At 47.6% G+C, this 12,704-nt stretch overlaps 1 protein-coding gene across 4 annotated transcripts in view; it reads left to right on the forward strand.

Moving 5' to 3' along the window:
- Positions 1-12,704, forward strand: part of KATNIP (katanin interacting protein) — a 252,048-nt gene that overhangs the window by 97,012 nt on the left and 142,332 nt on the right. For all 4 annotated transcript variants that reach the window (XM_088466730.1, XM_088466732.1, XM_088466731.1 and 1 more), the window contains exon 12: positions 10,123-10,216. In XM_088466730.1, the coding sequence (XP_088322856.1) occupies positions 10,123-10,216 (94 nt within the window). The remainder of the gene's footprint in view (positions 1-10,122; positions 10,217-12,704) is intronic.

The raw sequence follows: 12,704 nt of genomic DNA on the forward strand, positions 1-12,704 counted from the left end.
AGCTGAGCCACCCCAGGGCTTCACTCTAATGAGAGAAGGTGAAGTGTAAGATAGATAAGAGCAGCTGCTGCTGCATATATAAGAAGGTGAAAAATACATATTTCTACTTCAGGGTCCATAGGGTATCCACAGGATACCTTGGGGTATAGGTGATGACGTCAGGCATCGGGCACCATAGAGTTAAGTTTCAGCCTCCCAGTATGCACTAGGGTCCCCCTCCTATACCCCACCCCCGAGCCAAGGCATCTCAGTTTAGTTTGGTGCCCGGCCGGAGTCGGATGCACCTGTTAGAGGGGGGCCATGAAGAGCCCCTGAAGTTTCTTCAATGCAGCTGTGGCTGCACATCTGGAAGTACAGCATGGACAGTCAGTCCTGACGTCCATGCTGTCTTCCCAACACCCCCGCCGGTACCAGAACGCCGGTACTGATCCGGGGATGCTGGTAGGCATCTGGGGTCACAGCTAGCATGGCCGGAATCAAGGGGGACAACAGGTAAGCAGCGGGGTCCCGCGGTGGGTCCCCGCTGATACATGGTCCCGAGTCCCCAGGCAGGGGGCTCCCTGGGGACTGGCTGCAGCGTGGAGCCAGGTTCTAACCTGCGCTTCCACTACCCCCCTGGGACAGCAGGACCACGGCAGAGCGGGTAGCGCTGCGGCGTCCCAGGGGTTAAATGCATGCCAGGGGAGCGTGCCTTCCCTGTCTCACAGCCGGCGCCTCCCACGCTGCACACAGCCCTCTCTGCTCTAGCTGACTGGTTCTGTGTCAGCGCTCCTCCCCCAGGCCGGCCTCCTCTCTGCTCCTCGGTGGCCATCTTTGGAAGAAGCATGGTGAGCGCTGCTGGACGCTGATGAACGGTGCCATCGCGGTCTGGGTCCCCCTGCATACCTCTCCTCCGTTGGATTAAGGTCTGTGTATGCAGCGCTGTGTCCTACCAGGCTCTGAGTCTATGTAGTTGAGGATCAGCGCTGATAGTGCAGGAATTAATTTCTTTGCATTGTATGTGACCTATGCTAGCGTTTGCTGCCTGTACTTTCATTTTCTATCTGTCAGCATTTAACTGTCCCTGTTCTTTCTGCTAAAGCCCTTGCGGTGCGGTGCTTGCAGGGTGGTCTCACACTATACTAACGAGTATCAGTGAGAGGGGTCACATACTTACCATTATGTCTGAAAGTAATTTTCCTCTCCAGCTTTTATGTACTACATGCAAGGTACCTATAGCGGAGGGGGACGGTAGTGCGGAGGGACTATGTCGACGGTATTATTCGTTGACGCGACCGATTACGGTCACGGCTCCGGTACAGGAGCCGCCCTGGGCTTGTTTTGCCAAAGCGCTTACAACCCTCGTGGGCCAGTTAGCTCCGCAGCCTGCCTTCACTCAGATGAAGACAATTGATGGTACCCCACAGTCTCCCTATTTCCCCTCCTTAGGTCTCTCATGAGCCTGCGTGGGTTAATTTGTTAACAAGCTCTGTACAGCAGTTGTCAGAAGTGTTGCAAGGGGAGTCTGTGATGCAGTCTCACAAGCGGCCGGTGGCGTCTCTGTCTGCTCCTTATGAGGATGACTACGGGACGTCCGACGACGGGGAGATTCTGGATCTTTCTGACCAGGAACCTCCCCGTCCTAAAGAGTCGGATGCTAAGTCTAAGGTGTATATACCTGGCCTTATTCATGCAGTCCGTACTGCTTTAGTTATTGAGGATGAGGAGCCTCCAGTATCAAAAGTCCAAATACGCCTTTTTCAAGGATGTTAAAGGAGATACCACAGTGTTTCCTCTTTCGGGGCAATTAGTTGACCATCTAGAGGAAGCGTGGAAACAGCCAGGCAAACGATATCAGCCTCAAAGGCGTTTAGCAGTGGCGTATCCGTTTGCGGACAATTATTTTGCCAAGTGGGAGTCCCCTCCACAGGTGGATTCTCATGTGACACGCCTTGTCCGTAGTGCCACATTACCCATGCCATCCATGTCCTCCCTTAAAGATGCTACGGACCGCAAGGTGGAGATCTGCCTGAAGTCCGTCTATTCCCTTGCGGGGGGGGGGGCAGCGCTATGGAGCGCTGGGCTGATACGTTGGAGGCGTCCTTCGATTCCGACTGTTCGGCTGAGCAGACGGAATTGATCGGCAATCTCCGGGATTCGGCCACTTATATCAACGAAGCGGCCTTGGATATTAGTACCCTGGCGTCTCGAATTTCTTCGGCGGCTGTTGCTGCTCGTCGCACATTGTGGTTGCGATCTTGGAAGGTGGACGCGAATTCCAAAAAGAGTTTGGAAGCGTTGCCTGTTAACGGAGAAGTTCTCTTTGGTCCGGACCTGGACAAAATTGTAGCCACGCTGGCGGCAGCCAAATCGGCATGTCTCCCGTCTGCTGCAGTTCCTTCCAGTTCGGGTAAGTCGTCCTTTCGGCCTTATAGGGCCCAGTGTAGGCCTAAAGCACAGTCCTTTCCCCAACAGGCTGGCCCCAAGAAATCGGCCAAGCCCCGGAAGCAGGCCTGGAGTACCAGACATCCGGCCCCTAAGCCGGATGACAAGCCTGCGGCCTGATGGTCCGGGCCTCCCTTTGGGGGATCCCAAAGTGGGAGGCCGCCTGCTGCAGTTCGCCCGGTGTTGATCAGTCACCACGACGGACACTTGGCTTCTCGAGGTGGTCTCACACAGGTATGCCCTCTCCTTCCGGCACAGACCCCCGGCTCGATTCTTCACCACGGGTCTACCATCAGACCGGAACAAAGCCACGGAGCTGCGGAAGGTCTTGCACACTATGCTCCATGCTGGAGTTATAGTGCCTGTTCCATTCTCCCAGAGGGGCCAGGGTTTCTATTCCAATCTCTTTTTGGTGCAGAAACTCAATGGGTCGTTTCGTCCGATTCTCAACCTCAAAGCTCTCAACAAGTCTTTGCGGGTGCCGAAGATTCGGATGGAGACCCTTCGGTCCATCATTGTGGCGCTGGAACCTGGGGACTACATGGTGTCATTGGACATACAGGATGCTTACCTGCATGTCCCTATTCTGTTGCGCCATCAGCAGTTCCTCAGGTTTGCAATCCGCAGCGACCACTTTCAGTTCCGGGCATTACCTTTTGGCCTGGCGACAGCACCACGTGTTTTCACCAAGGTGATGGCAGTCATGGCGGCTTCCCTGCGGCTGCGGGGAGTCCGCATGTTGCCGTACTTGGACGACCTTCTCTTAGTGGCAGGATCTCCGGAGCTCCTTCTGCGCCACTTGGACCTGACCATTGCGCTACTGCAACGGCACGGCTGGTTGATAAACTGGCAGAAGTCCACCCTGATCCCGTCTCAGCGGATTCTGCATCTCGGAGCCTTATTGGACTTGGGACAGCAAAGGATCTTTGTGACGGGGGAAAAGATCTCTGCCTTACAGTCGAGGGTGCGCAGTTGTCTGCAGAGCCGCCGGGTGCCTCTGCACTCGGCAATGAGGTTACTGGGCTCCATGGTGTCGGTATTCGACATGGTGGAATATGCCCAGTTTCACTCCAGACCTCTGCAGCACCTGATCCTGTCCAAATGGAATGGACTGCCTCAGAGTCTGAAGTCCCAGACGTTGGTGCTCACTCCGGAGGTTCGCCTGTCTCTAGCCTGGTGGTTGCAGACGACCCATCTCAACAAGGGTCGTCCGTTCTGGTTGGCGAATTGGGTCCTGTTAACAACGGACGCCAGTCTTCGGAGCTGGGGAGTGGTCTCGGGTCCACACTTGTTCCAGGGCAGGTGGACTCCAGCAGAAGCAGAGCTTCCAATAAACATCTTGGAACTCCGAGCGGTTTTCAATGCTCTCCAGTAGGCACATCGGGTTCTCCAAGGTCACCCAGTGCAGGTCCAGTCGGGCAACGCTACCACCGTGGCGTACATAAACCGGCAAGGAGGAACCCGAAGTCGGGCGGCTCTCGTAGAGGTGTCTCGGATCCTGGTATGGACGGAGCGCAATCTCCCGGCCATATCAGCTGTCTTCATCCCGGGAGTGCTAAACTGGGAGGCGGACTTTCTCAGTTGCCAGGACGTCCATCCAGGGGAATGGTCCCTGCACCCGGACGTTTTTCAACTGCTGGTGGACAGGTGGGGTCTTCCAGAAATCGACCTCATGGCATCCCGGCACAACAACAAGTTGCCGGTGTACGGGTCTCGCACAAGAGACGAAGAGGCGTCTCTAGTGGATGCTCTGTCCGTCCGGTGGACGTTCCGGTTTGCTTACCTCTTTCCTCCGGTTTCCCTTCTTCCACGGGTAATCCGAAAATTCAAACAGGAAGGAGGGATGCTCCTGTTGATAGCTCCCGCATGGCCCAGACGGCACTGGTTCTCAGACCTTCTGGGTCTGTCCGTGGACAGTCCTCTGCGCTTACCGCTCCGACCGGACCTTCTGTCACAGGGTCCTTATCTTCACCCGGACATGACTCGGCTGTCTTTGACAGCGTGGCTGTTGAGACGGCCATGTTAAGGTCCAGGGGGTTTTCCAGCTCTGTGGTGCGAACCATACTAAGAGCTCGGAAACAGTCTTCCGCGAGAATATACCATCGCGTGTGGCATACATTCTTCCAGTGGTGTCGACCGAGAGGTTATGCACCGCGGGAGTTTCGTCTGTCTCGTGTACTCTCCTTCCTACAAGCGGGACTAGACCACGGGCTTCGCCTTGCTTCTTTGAAGGTGCAGGTTTCTGCCCTCTCTGTCTGGTTTCACCGTAGGATTGCTACAATCCCTGATGTATGCACCTTTATGCAGGGCGTTCTGTGAATTCTGCCGCCTTTTGTACAACCCGTTGCGCCTTGGGACTTGGCTGAGAGCTCTCCAAGGACCGCCGTTTGAACCACTGGGCTCAGTGGATCTTAAATGGCTTACAGCTAAGACTGTTTTCCTTCTGGCCATAGCTTCGGCCACACGTGTTTCTGATTTAGGGGCTCTCTCTTGTAGACCCCCTTTCTTGATTTTTCATGGGAACAGGGCAGTGCTACGCACTCGTCCTGATTTTCTTCCCAAAGTTGTTTCCCAGTTTCATGTTAACGAGGAAATAGTTGCTCCAGCTTTTAACTCACCCGGCCTTTCAGTGGGTGCGGCCACTTTGGATGTTGTGCGGGCCTTAAGGACTTATGTTGACCGCACTTCTTCGTTTAGGAAGTCGGACGCCTTGTTTGTCCTCTATGGCTTCCGTAAAAAGGGTTGGCCTGCTTCAAAGCAAACTTTGGCAGCCTGGATCCGTATGGCTATTTCTGAAGCTTATCTTCATGAAGGCCTGCCGGTTCCTCCTTCTCTGAAGGCTCATTCCACTAGGTCTGTGGGTCCTTCGTGGGCAGCTCGACGTGGTGCCTCTGCAGTCCAGATCTGCAAGACTGCTACGTGGTCCTCTGTCCATACCTGTGTGAGGTATTATGCATTTGACACGTTCGCCTCTCAGGATGCTTCCTTCGGGCGGCGGATTCTCCTTTCAGCACAGGAGCATCCCCACCCTTAAAGGATACTGCTTTGGGACTTCCCCAAGGTATCCTGTGGATACCCTATGGACCCTGAAGTAGAAAATATGAGATATGGTAAGAACTTACCCTTGTTATCTTTATTTCTACGAAGTCCATAGGGTTCCACAGGACTCCCGCCCTGTCGCACCTGTGCTGCAGATGGGCTTTACTCTGGTCACCGTTTTTTTCGTCTCCCTCTGGTGAGAATGTGATTCTTGTGTGTGTCCAGATCTTTCTTCTCTCTCTTCCTTCTCCTCCTCCGGCCTATGGCTTGGTACCTAACTGAGATGCCTTGGCTCGGGGGCGGGGTATAGGAGGGGGACCCTAGTGCATCCTGAGAGGCTGAAACTTAACTCTATGGTGCCCGATGCCTGACGTCATCACCTATACCCCAAGGTATCATGTGGAACCCTATGGACTTCGTAGAAATAAAGATAACAAGGGTAAGTTCTTACCATATCTCATATTATATTAAACAAACAATAAAGGTGCTAAAAGTGCAAAAAGGAAAATGTGTTTATAATGCGATGCCCTGAAGCAGCCCAACCAAAGCAATCCAGGGGACCCATGCCCCAAAAATCAACCCATAGCTGCACTGCAGTATAACATTTTTTAGGACTTACCTAGGATTGTGCCTTGTACTAAGGTCCACAGGTAGCACCTCCCATTATATATATATATTCAGGGTGTGCAGTCTAGGGCCCCCTTTCTAAATCCTCCACAAACATCAGTAACATCAAGTACCATCAGCCCCTCATGTAGAATTAGCAGCCCTGACCTTACTTAGAAATTGCTAACCTCGTAGCACGCAGTAAGTACTCAAGCTACATGTGCAATCGCACTGGCTAATTTATGCACGCCCATGCAAGGGCTATCAAACGGACAGGCATGCCTGTGTTTCTCCCGTCACCACCCCCACACGCTCACTGCCTGTCAATCATACTCGTACTGAGAAATCGCACGCGTACAGCGATTCATGCGCAGTACGCAACAATCGTCCGTATGCGTATGCTTTAGCAATAGCGATCCTTGCTGAATCAGGCCCTATGTTTGCAATTATTGGTTCTTTATTTGTTTTTTTATGCACTTTAGCCCTGTGCGGAATCTACACTTTTTTTCTGTCATCTGGCTGTCCTGGTTTAAACCTGGCTTCCCAAGTACACAAAGGTGATTTGTTTCCCATTCGGGTAGCAACGAAAAATAAGAAGAAAAGTAGATTTTATTATATACTTAGTAACATTGTGATACAGGTTTTGGAGAATTGATTATTCAATTAAAGTTTATTGTTTATGTTAATTCTTTAAAAAAAAAAAGGTTCTTGGTCGAATTTATGTCTAGTGAATTGGGATTATTGAGATGGCAACATTGTCACTACAAAAGTCTTAGGGGTAAATTTACTAAGATTCGAATTTGGTCGAGTTTTTCAGTTTTTAAACTTACTTTGCTTCACCAAAACTCGGGTGAGTCTTTTCTTTAACAACTCGCAAATTTACTAAGAAGTGAGTTTAGGTGAAAGTGAGGTTTTTTTTCGATGGTGAAGCAGATCGCGTTTTTTCGTCCAAATTGCGAGTTTAGAGGAGAGTTTAAGGAGAGTTTAGATACTCACCCGAGATTGCAGTATTTTCTCTCTTCCAAACTCACCCGAGCAAGCAGCCTGCACATATCAGTGAGATATGTGCTGGCTGATTTTGTGTTTAGGCCTGTAAAAAACAGGTTAAATAATCTTAAAAAAAAAATGACTTCGGGTCCCCCCACCCTAAAGTCTAACCAGCCCTGGATTTGCCAGCCTGTCCTGGTACCTAAAGTTACCGGGAACAAAACGGGTATGGTTCCACCGTAAATTAGGTACCAGCACCAGGCTGCAGGGCCAGTCCTGGTTTTAATTATAGGGGTAAAAAATTAGCGTAGGGGAACCCCTATATTTAAAACCAGCTCCAGACCCTTTCTAGCGGGGGACTGATGCCACAGCCAGGGGAGCCCTTTCACCGGGCCCCCCAGCTTCAGCATCAGCCCTGACCGCTAGTCAGGCCAGGGATCCCTGGGTAGTTGGGGACCCCTCCAATACAGGGGTCCCTCTCTCCAGGACACCCCTTTCCTAGGCTGATAGCCTGTGGCTATACCCGGCACCCCTGGGCGGTGGGTGCCAGGTTGATAGTGTTAGTGTGTAGTGTAAAATAAATGGTTACACATCCCAGCAAGCCTCCCCCACTTGCTGGTATTTGGAGAACCACGAATACCAGCATGCGGGGCATTACTGGCCCGCTGGCACTTGTAATTCCACAACCAAAGAAATACGTAAATAAAAACAACATACACCATGAAAGTAAAATTTTATTATAACATACATGCACACTCACACCCACACTCACACATACTCACCTAGTATCCGAGGTAATCCATAGGGGTACCTATACAAAAAAACCATACTCACCTCGCCTATGCGTAGTTCACGTCGTCTTCTTCAAAGGGTTAAAACAAAAAAAACATGTACCCGAATCCAAGCCGGACTGAGCAAAGGTATGTGTATACACATACCTTTACTCCGTGCAAATGACTGGGTCAGCGTGTCTCCCCATAGACAAGTCTATGCTGGGACCCGCTGCACTGTATCATTGATGTAACCACAAGGTTTAACCTTGTGGTTACATCAGTAGATACAATGTAGCGGTTCTCAGCAGAGACTACAATGGAGTTTTCTCTCCATTGAAGTCTATTGGGAGAAACTCTGACCGCATACAGCCAATCAGTGATCTGCTCCGACGGACATGCCAGCTGATTGGTTGGCGGCTCCTTCAATGACTGGGCACACGTGTGCCCCGGTCATTAGCGCGGAGTAAAGGTATGTTTAGTCCGGCTTGGATTTGGGTACATCGTTTTTTTGTTTTAACCCTGTGAATGCCTACTTGGAGAAAAGGACGTGAACTGCGCATAGGCGAAGTGAGTATGTTTTTTTTTTTTTTATAGGTACCCCTATGGAGTGTGAGTGTGCATGTATATTATAATAAAATTTTACTTTCACGGTGTATGTTGTTTTTATTTACTTATTGCTTTGGTTGTGGAACTACTAGTGCCAGCGTGCCCGTAATGCCCCGCATGCTGGTATTTGTGGTTCTCCAAATACCAGCATGCGGGAAGGCTTGCTGGGATGTGTAGTTCCACAACTAAAGACAATATTTAACCATTTATTTTACACTACACACTATACCAGCATGCGGGGAGGCTTGCTGGGACGTGTAGTTCCACAACTAATGATAATATTTAACCATTTATTTTACACTACACACTAACACTATCAACCCGGCACCCACCTCCCAGGGGTGCCGGGGATAGCCCAAGGCTATCAGCCTAGGACAGGAGTGCTCTGGAGAGTGGGACCCCTTTATTGGAGGGGTCCCCAACTCCCCAGGTATCCCTGGCCTGGGCTGACTAGCGGTCACGGCTGATGCTGCGGTTGGGGGGCCCGGTTAAAGGGCTTCCCTGGCCGTGGCATCAGTCCCCCACTAGAAAGGGTCTGGAGCTGGTTTTAAATATAGGGTGAACCTCACACAATTTTTTTTTAACCCTATATTTAAAGCCAGGTCTGGCCCTGCAGCCTGGTGCAGGTTCTTAAATTATGGTGTAACCCTATTAATTTTGTTCCCCATAATTTTAGGAACCAGGACTGGCTGGCAAGTCTGGGGCTGGTTATGCTTTAGGAGGGGGACCCTATGTCTTCTTTTTTTTTTTTTATAAAAAGACTTTATATTAGGTATACAAGCAGAAACGCACACAAATCACACTGATCTGTGTATGTCTCTGCCAAACTCGCAGCCCAGGAGGTGGTCTATTTGAAACTTCTATTTCACAGGGACTTTGCTACAATCTCACACGAGATTGGAAACTCGATTCTTAATAAATTTGCAAGTTGCTTCTTTTTCATCTAAAGTACTTCCTATTTTGGCCGATGGTGAGTTTTTTCGAGTTTGCAAACTCACATGAAAACTCATTTCAAACTCACTCGAGTTTGTCTTTAGTAAATTTGCGAGATGAAAAAAAAGCCAAAACTCACGTGAGAATGCAATCTCACACAAACTTGAATCTTAGTAAATTTACCCTATAGTCTTGTTAATTACCTCAGACCTAGTAAAGAGCCTGTGTGCTTTCCGGTGCAGAAGGGCATGTTGTTTTGCTCTGCAAACTGATGCACCCCATTTAATCTAAATGTGTGCAATTTGAGGTGCACAGTTAGTATTTCCACTTCAAAGCAGACATTTGTTTTGCCTTCCTAAGGCCTGAGCACAATAACTCACTTCACAGGTCTGTGAGGCAAGCTTATATACAGTATATATAAGTTGAGAATCTTGGTATGGCATGTAAAATAAGGGAAAAAAAAGATTCAGGATCTGATAGGACGGCTTACTCCCTCGGAAGCCCAGGAGGACTCTCTGAAATTCAGGAGCATACTCCACATTCTGGGACAGTAGTATGTTGGCACAAGTATGAGATCACGCTTTGGGAAGTGTTAATGCAGATATGTCCACCCCCAGGTCACCTTGCTATTCCAAGAGTTAAAACCAGTCCTAGATTTAAACCCAAAAAAACAGATGTTTAAAATCATTTCGGGGAATATTTTACAAATTGACTAATATGAATATGTAACGATATATTTTTCCTTCTTATATAGTCAACAGAAGGAATTATTGAAAGCTCTACAGAACATTGATAACAATTCTGCATCACATAATGACCCAAAAGTAGACAACCTGAAATATAATTTGGTAAGCAATCGACATTTTGTCACAACTTTAAATCTATGTATATTAAACCCCACAATATTTATCCATAGGTCTTTACAGTCATTTTGGATATCATGGATGTTTTTGTTGATATTAATAAATAGACTGTTTTGTACATTGACTGGCAGCTCTTGGTGTGTTTTACCTAATTGCAAACACTATGTAAAATGATTGTGTGCAGATGTAGGACAATATTCCTCCCAATATGATAAGAATACAACCTCATTTTGCTTTAAATTTCTCCCTTGAATTAGTATTGCCTTTACCCAGAATAAGAACATGTAATTGTTATAATTTGTGCACAAAATAACAGAAGTTATACATTGTAGCTTGCCAGACTTAAACAATAATAAAGCACATGTTAAGGGTCACAAACGCCTAAGGAAATGTTTTTAAAACGAATGACTGTCCCTGCACAGTTAGTAAAAATGCACTAGACTGCTCTCACACATCCACAAACAAGCTTTCTTAATAATAGGTACATTTATTTAAGCCTAATAATATAGCAGAATTGGGTTTACTTGATTTTTAAATTGTTTATAGATCAAATCGCTGTAATGTGACCCTCTAAAATTGGTGCCACTGGCTCTGAAAAGTATAAAAAAACAATGAAACCAATAAAGTTGCAGCAAGTATCTTTTTTTCTTTGGTATGTCCTCAAAGTCCTTTGAGTATATCTTTTTATTGATAATGACTGTACTCCTAGCGGGATCGGTATGATTTGCCGACAATCACAATGTCAGCAGTGTAATGTCGAGCAAAATATTCCGACATTGTAATCATGTTTGTTAAAGCATTGTAACCATGTCAGCAATATAACTTTCAAACGTGATGGTGAAGCACTGCATGCACAGATAACAATGTGTGCGCCCCTCCCTACTCAGTTACTTGCCTGTTCTTCCCCTTCCTGCACGCTTGGCTTGTTACTTGTCCTCATCTTCAGTGGAAACGGTCACCCAGTTACAGCCCAATTAAACCTCTTTAGTCATAAGTGGAGATACGATTGAGAGGCGTACCACTGTGCATCACCTGTACTTAAGTACCCTTGGTTCAGGGGCCTGTACAGAGCGATACTGCGCTCTGCGCACAATCATATATTCAACTCCGCATCAGGCCCAATGTCTTTATTATGTTTTGTTGAGTGCTTGCAGCATATTTGTATACTTCCTGGACTTCTCTGAACTACTGATTGATAGTTTAAGGTGTGGGTGCTGTCTGTCGACAATGGAGGGGCGCTCGCCCTTACTGCAGTCATTGTCCTAATCTCAGACTGTTTGAATTGGACAGAACAAATATATTTTTGGGCTGTATAATAGAAATGAAGTGACATCAGGCTGATAATGTGGCAGTGGAGTCTGGTACTATACACTTGTGGATTTATGCACAGTCAATACACTTTAGTACATAGTGTATTTAGCTAAAACATTTACTTGGATTCTCACTTTAATTTGCAAAAAAATTAAAAAAAAAGATCTTATGGCTCTTAAACATTTAAAAATGGGAAACAAATGTCCATAAATGGCACATCCTTTCAGATAGACATCTGGAGACTCATTATTTTTAATAATTGGTGTTTATTTTGTTTTGTTTTTAAATCCAGTAAGTGGGGTTACAGAAAAGAAAAAAATGGGGGTACATTGTGTTAGGGTTGAGAAGGTCACAAACATATTATAGCACTTACGCATATTCAAATGGCAGCCCATGGAGCCAAATATTTCCCTCAACACTATGCAAATTTCCGCCACCAACATGTAATTGCCAAGCCAAACTGAGCTTGCTAATTTTCTGATTTACCTATTATTTTGCGGGTTGGGCTTTCTTTTTTTCCTATTTTTTTTTTAAATACACATGCACAGTACAGAAGTGGTTGGGTATGAGATCCCGGTGGTCAGGATGGCGCTGGTCAGAATACCGACAGCGGCGTCCCGACACCCATAAGGAAAGAAGGTAAGACTAACCATAACCCTCCCCGGTGCCTAACCCTAACCTCCCCCCCCTAGTGCCTAAACCTAACCACCCCACACCCTAAACCTAACCCTTCCCCCCTAGTGCCTAACCCTCCCTCTAATTCCGTACATAATGATACCTTGTCTCCAGAGTGAAGAGAGGAGCTGCAACACAAGGTATATCAATCAATACATGCCAAATCTATCTATCTATCTATCTATCTATCTATCTATCTATCTATCTAGTCTTTGCAAGGTCTACTTCCCAATCTATAGGTAATGCAATAGTGAGATTCCCCCTTTGTGGCATTGTGAAGAGAGACTTGCAACAATATAGGGCAGTAACTGCACTCCCCACCCATGAGCAAAATGAATGAAATCAGCTGCATTATGATAATACAAAGACACCTCTTAAATATACAGCAAGGATTGCTAGATGTTGTGAAATGTCATTATTGCACACTTGAACATTATTCTAGGACTTTATTTAGAAGTACGGATGGACTCTTGATGCTTGGAATGCT

Source organism: Taudactylus pleione, unplaced genomic scaffold (genome assembly GCF_031769625.1).
Source record: "Taudactylus pleione unplaced genomic scaffold, aTauple2 ptg000066l, whole genome shotgun sequence".
Lineage (NCBI taxonomy): Eukaryota > Metazoa > Chordata > Amphibia > Anura > Myobatrachidae > Taudactylus > Taudactylus pleione.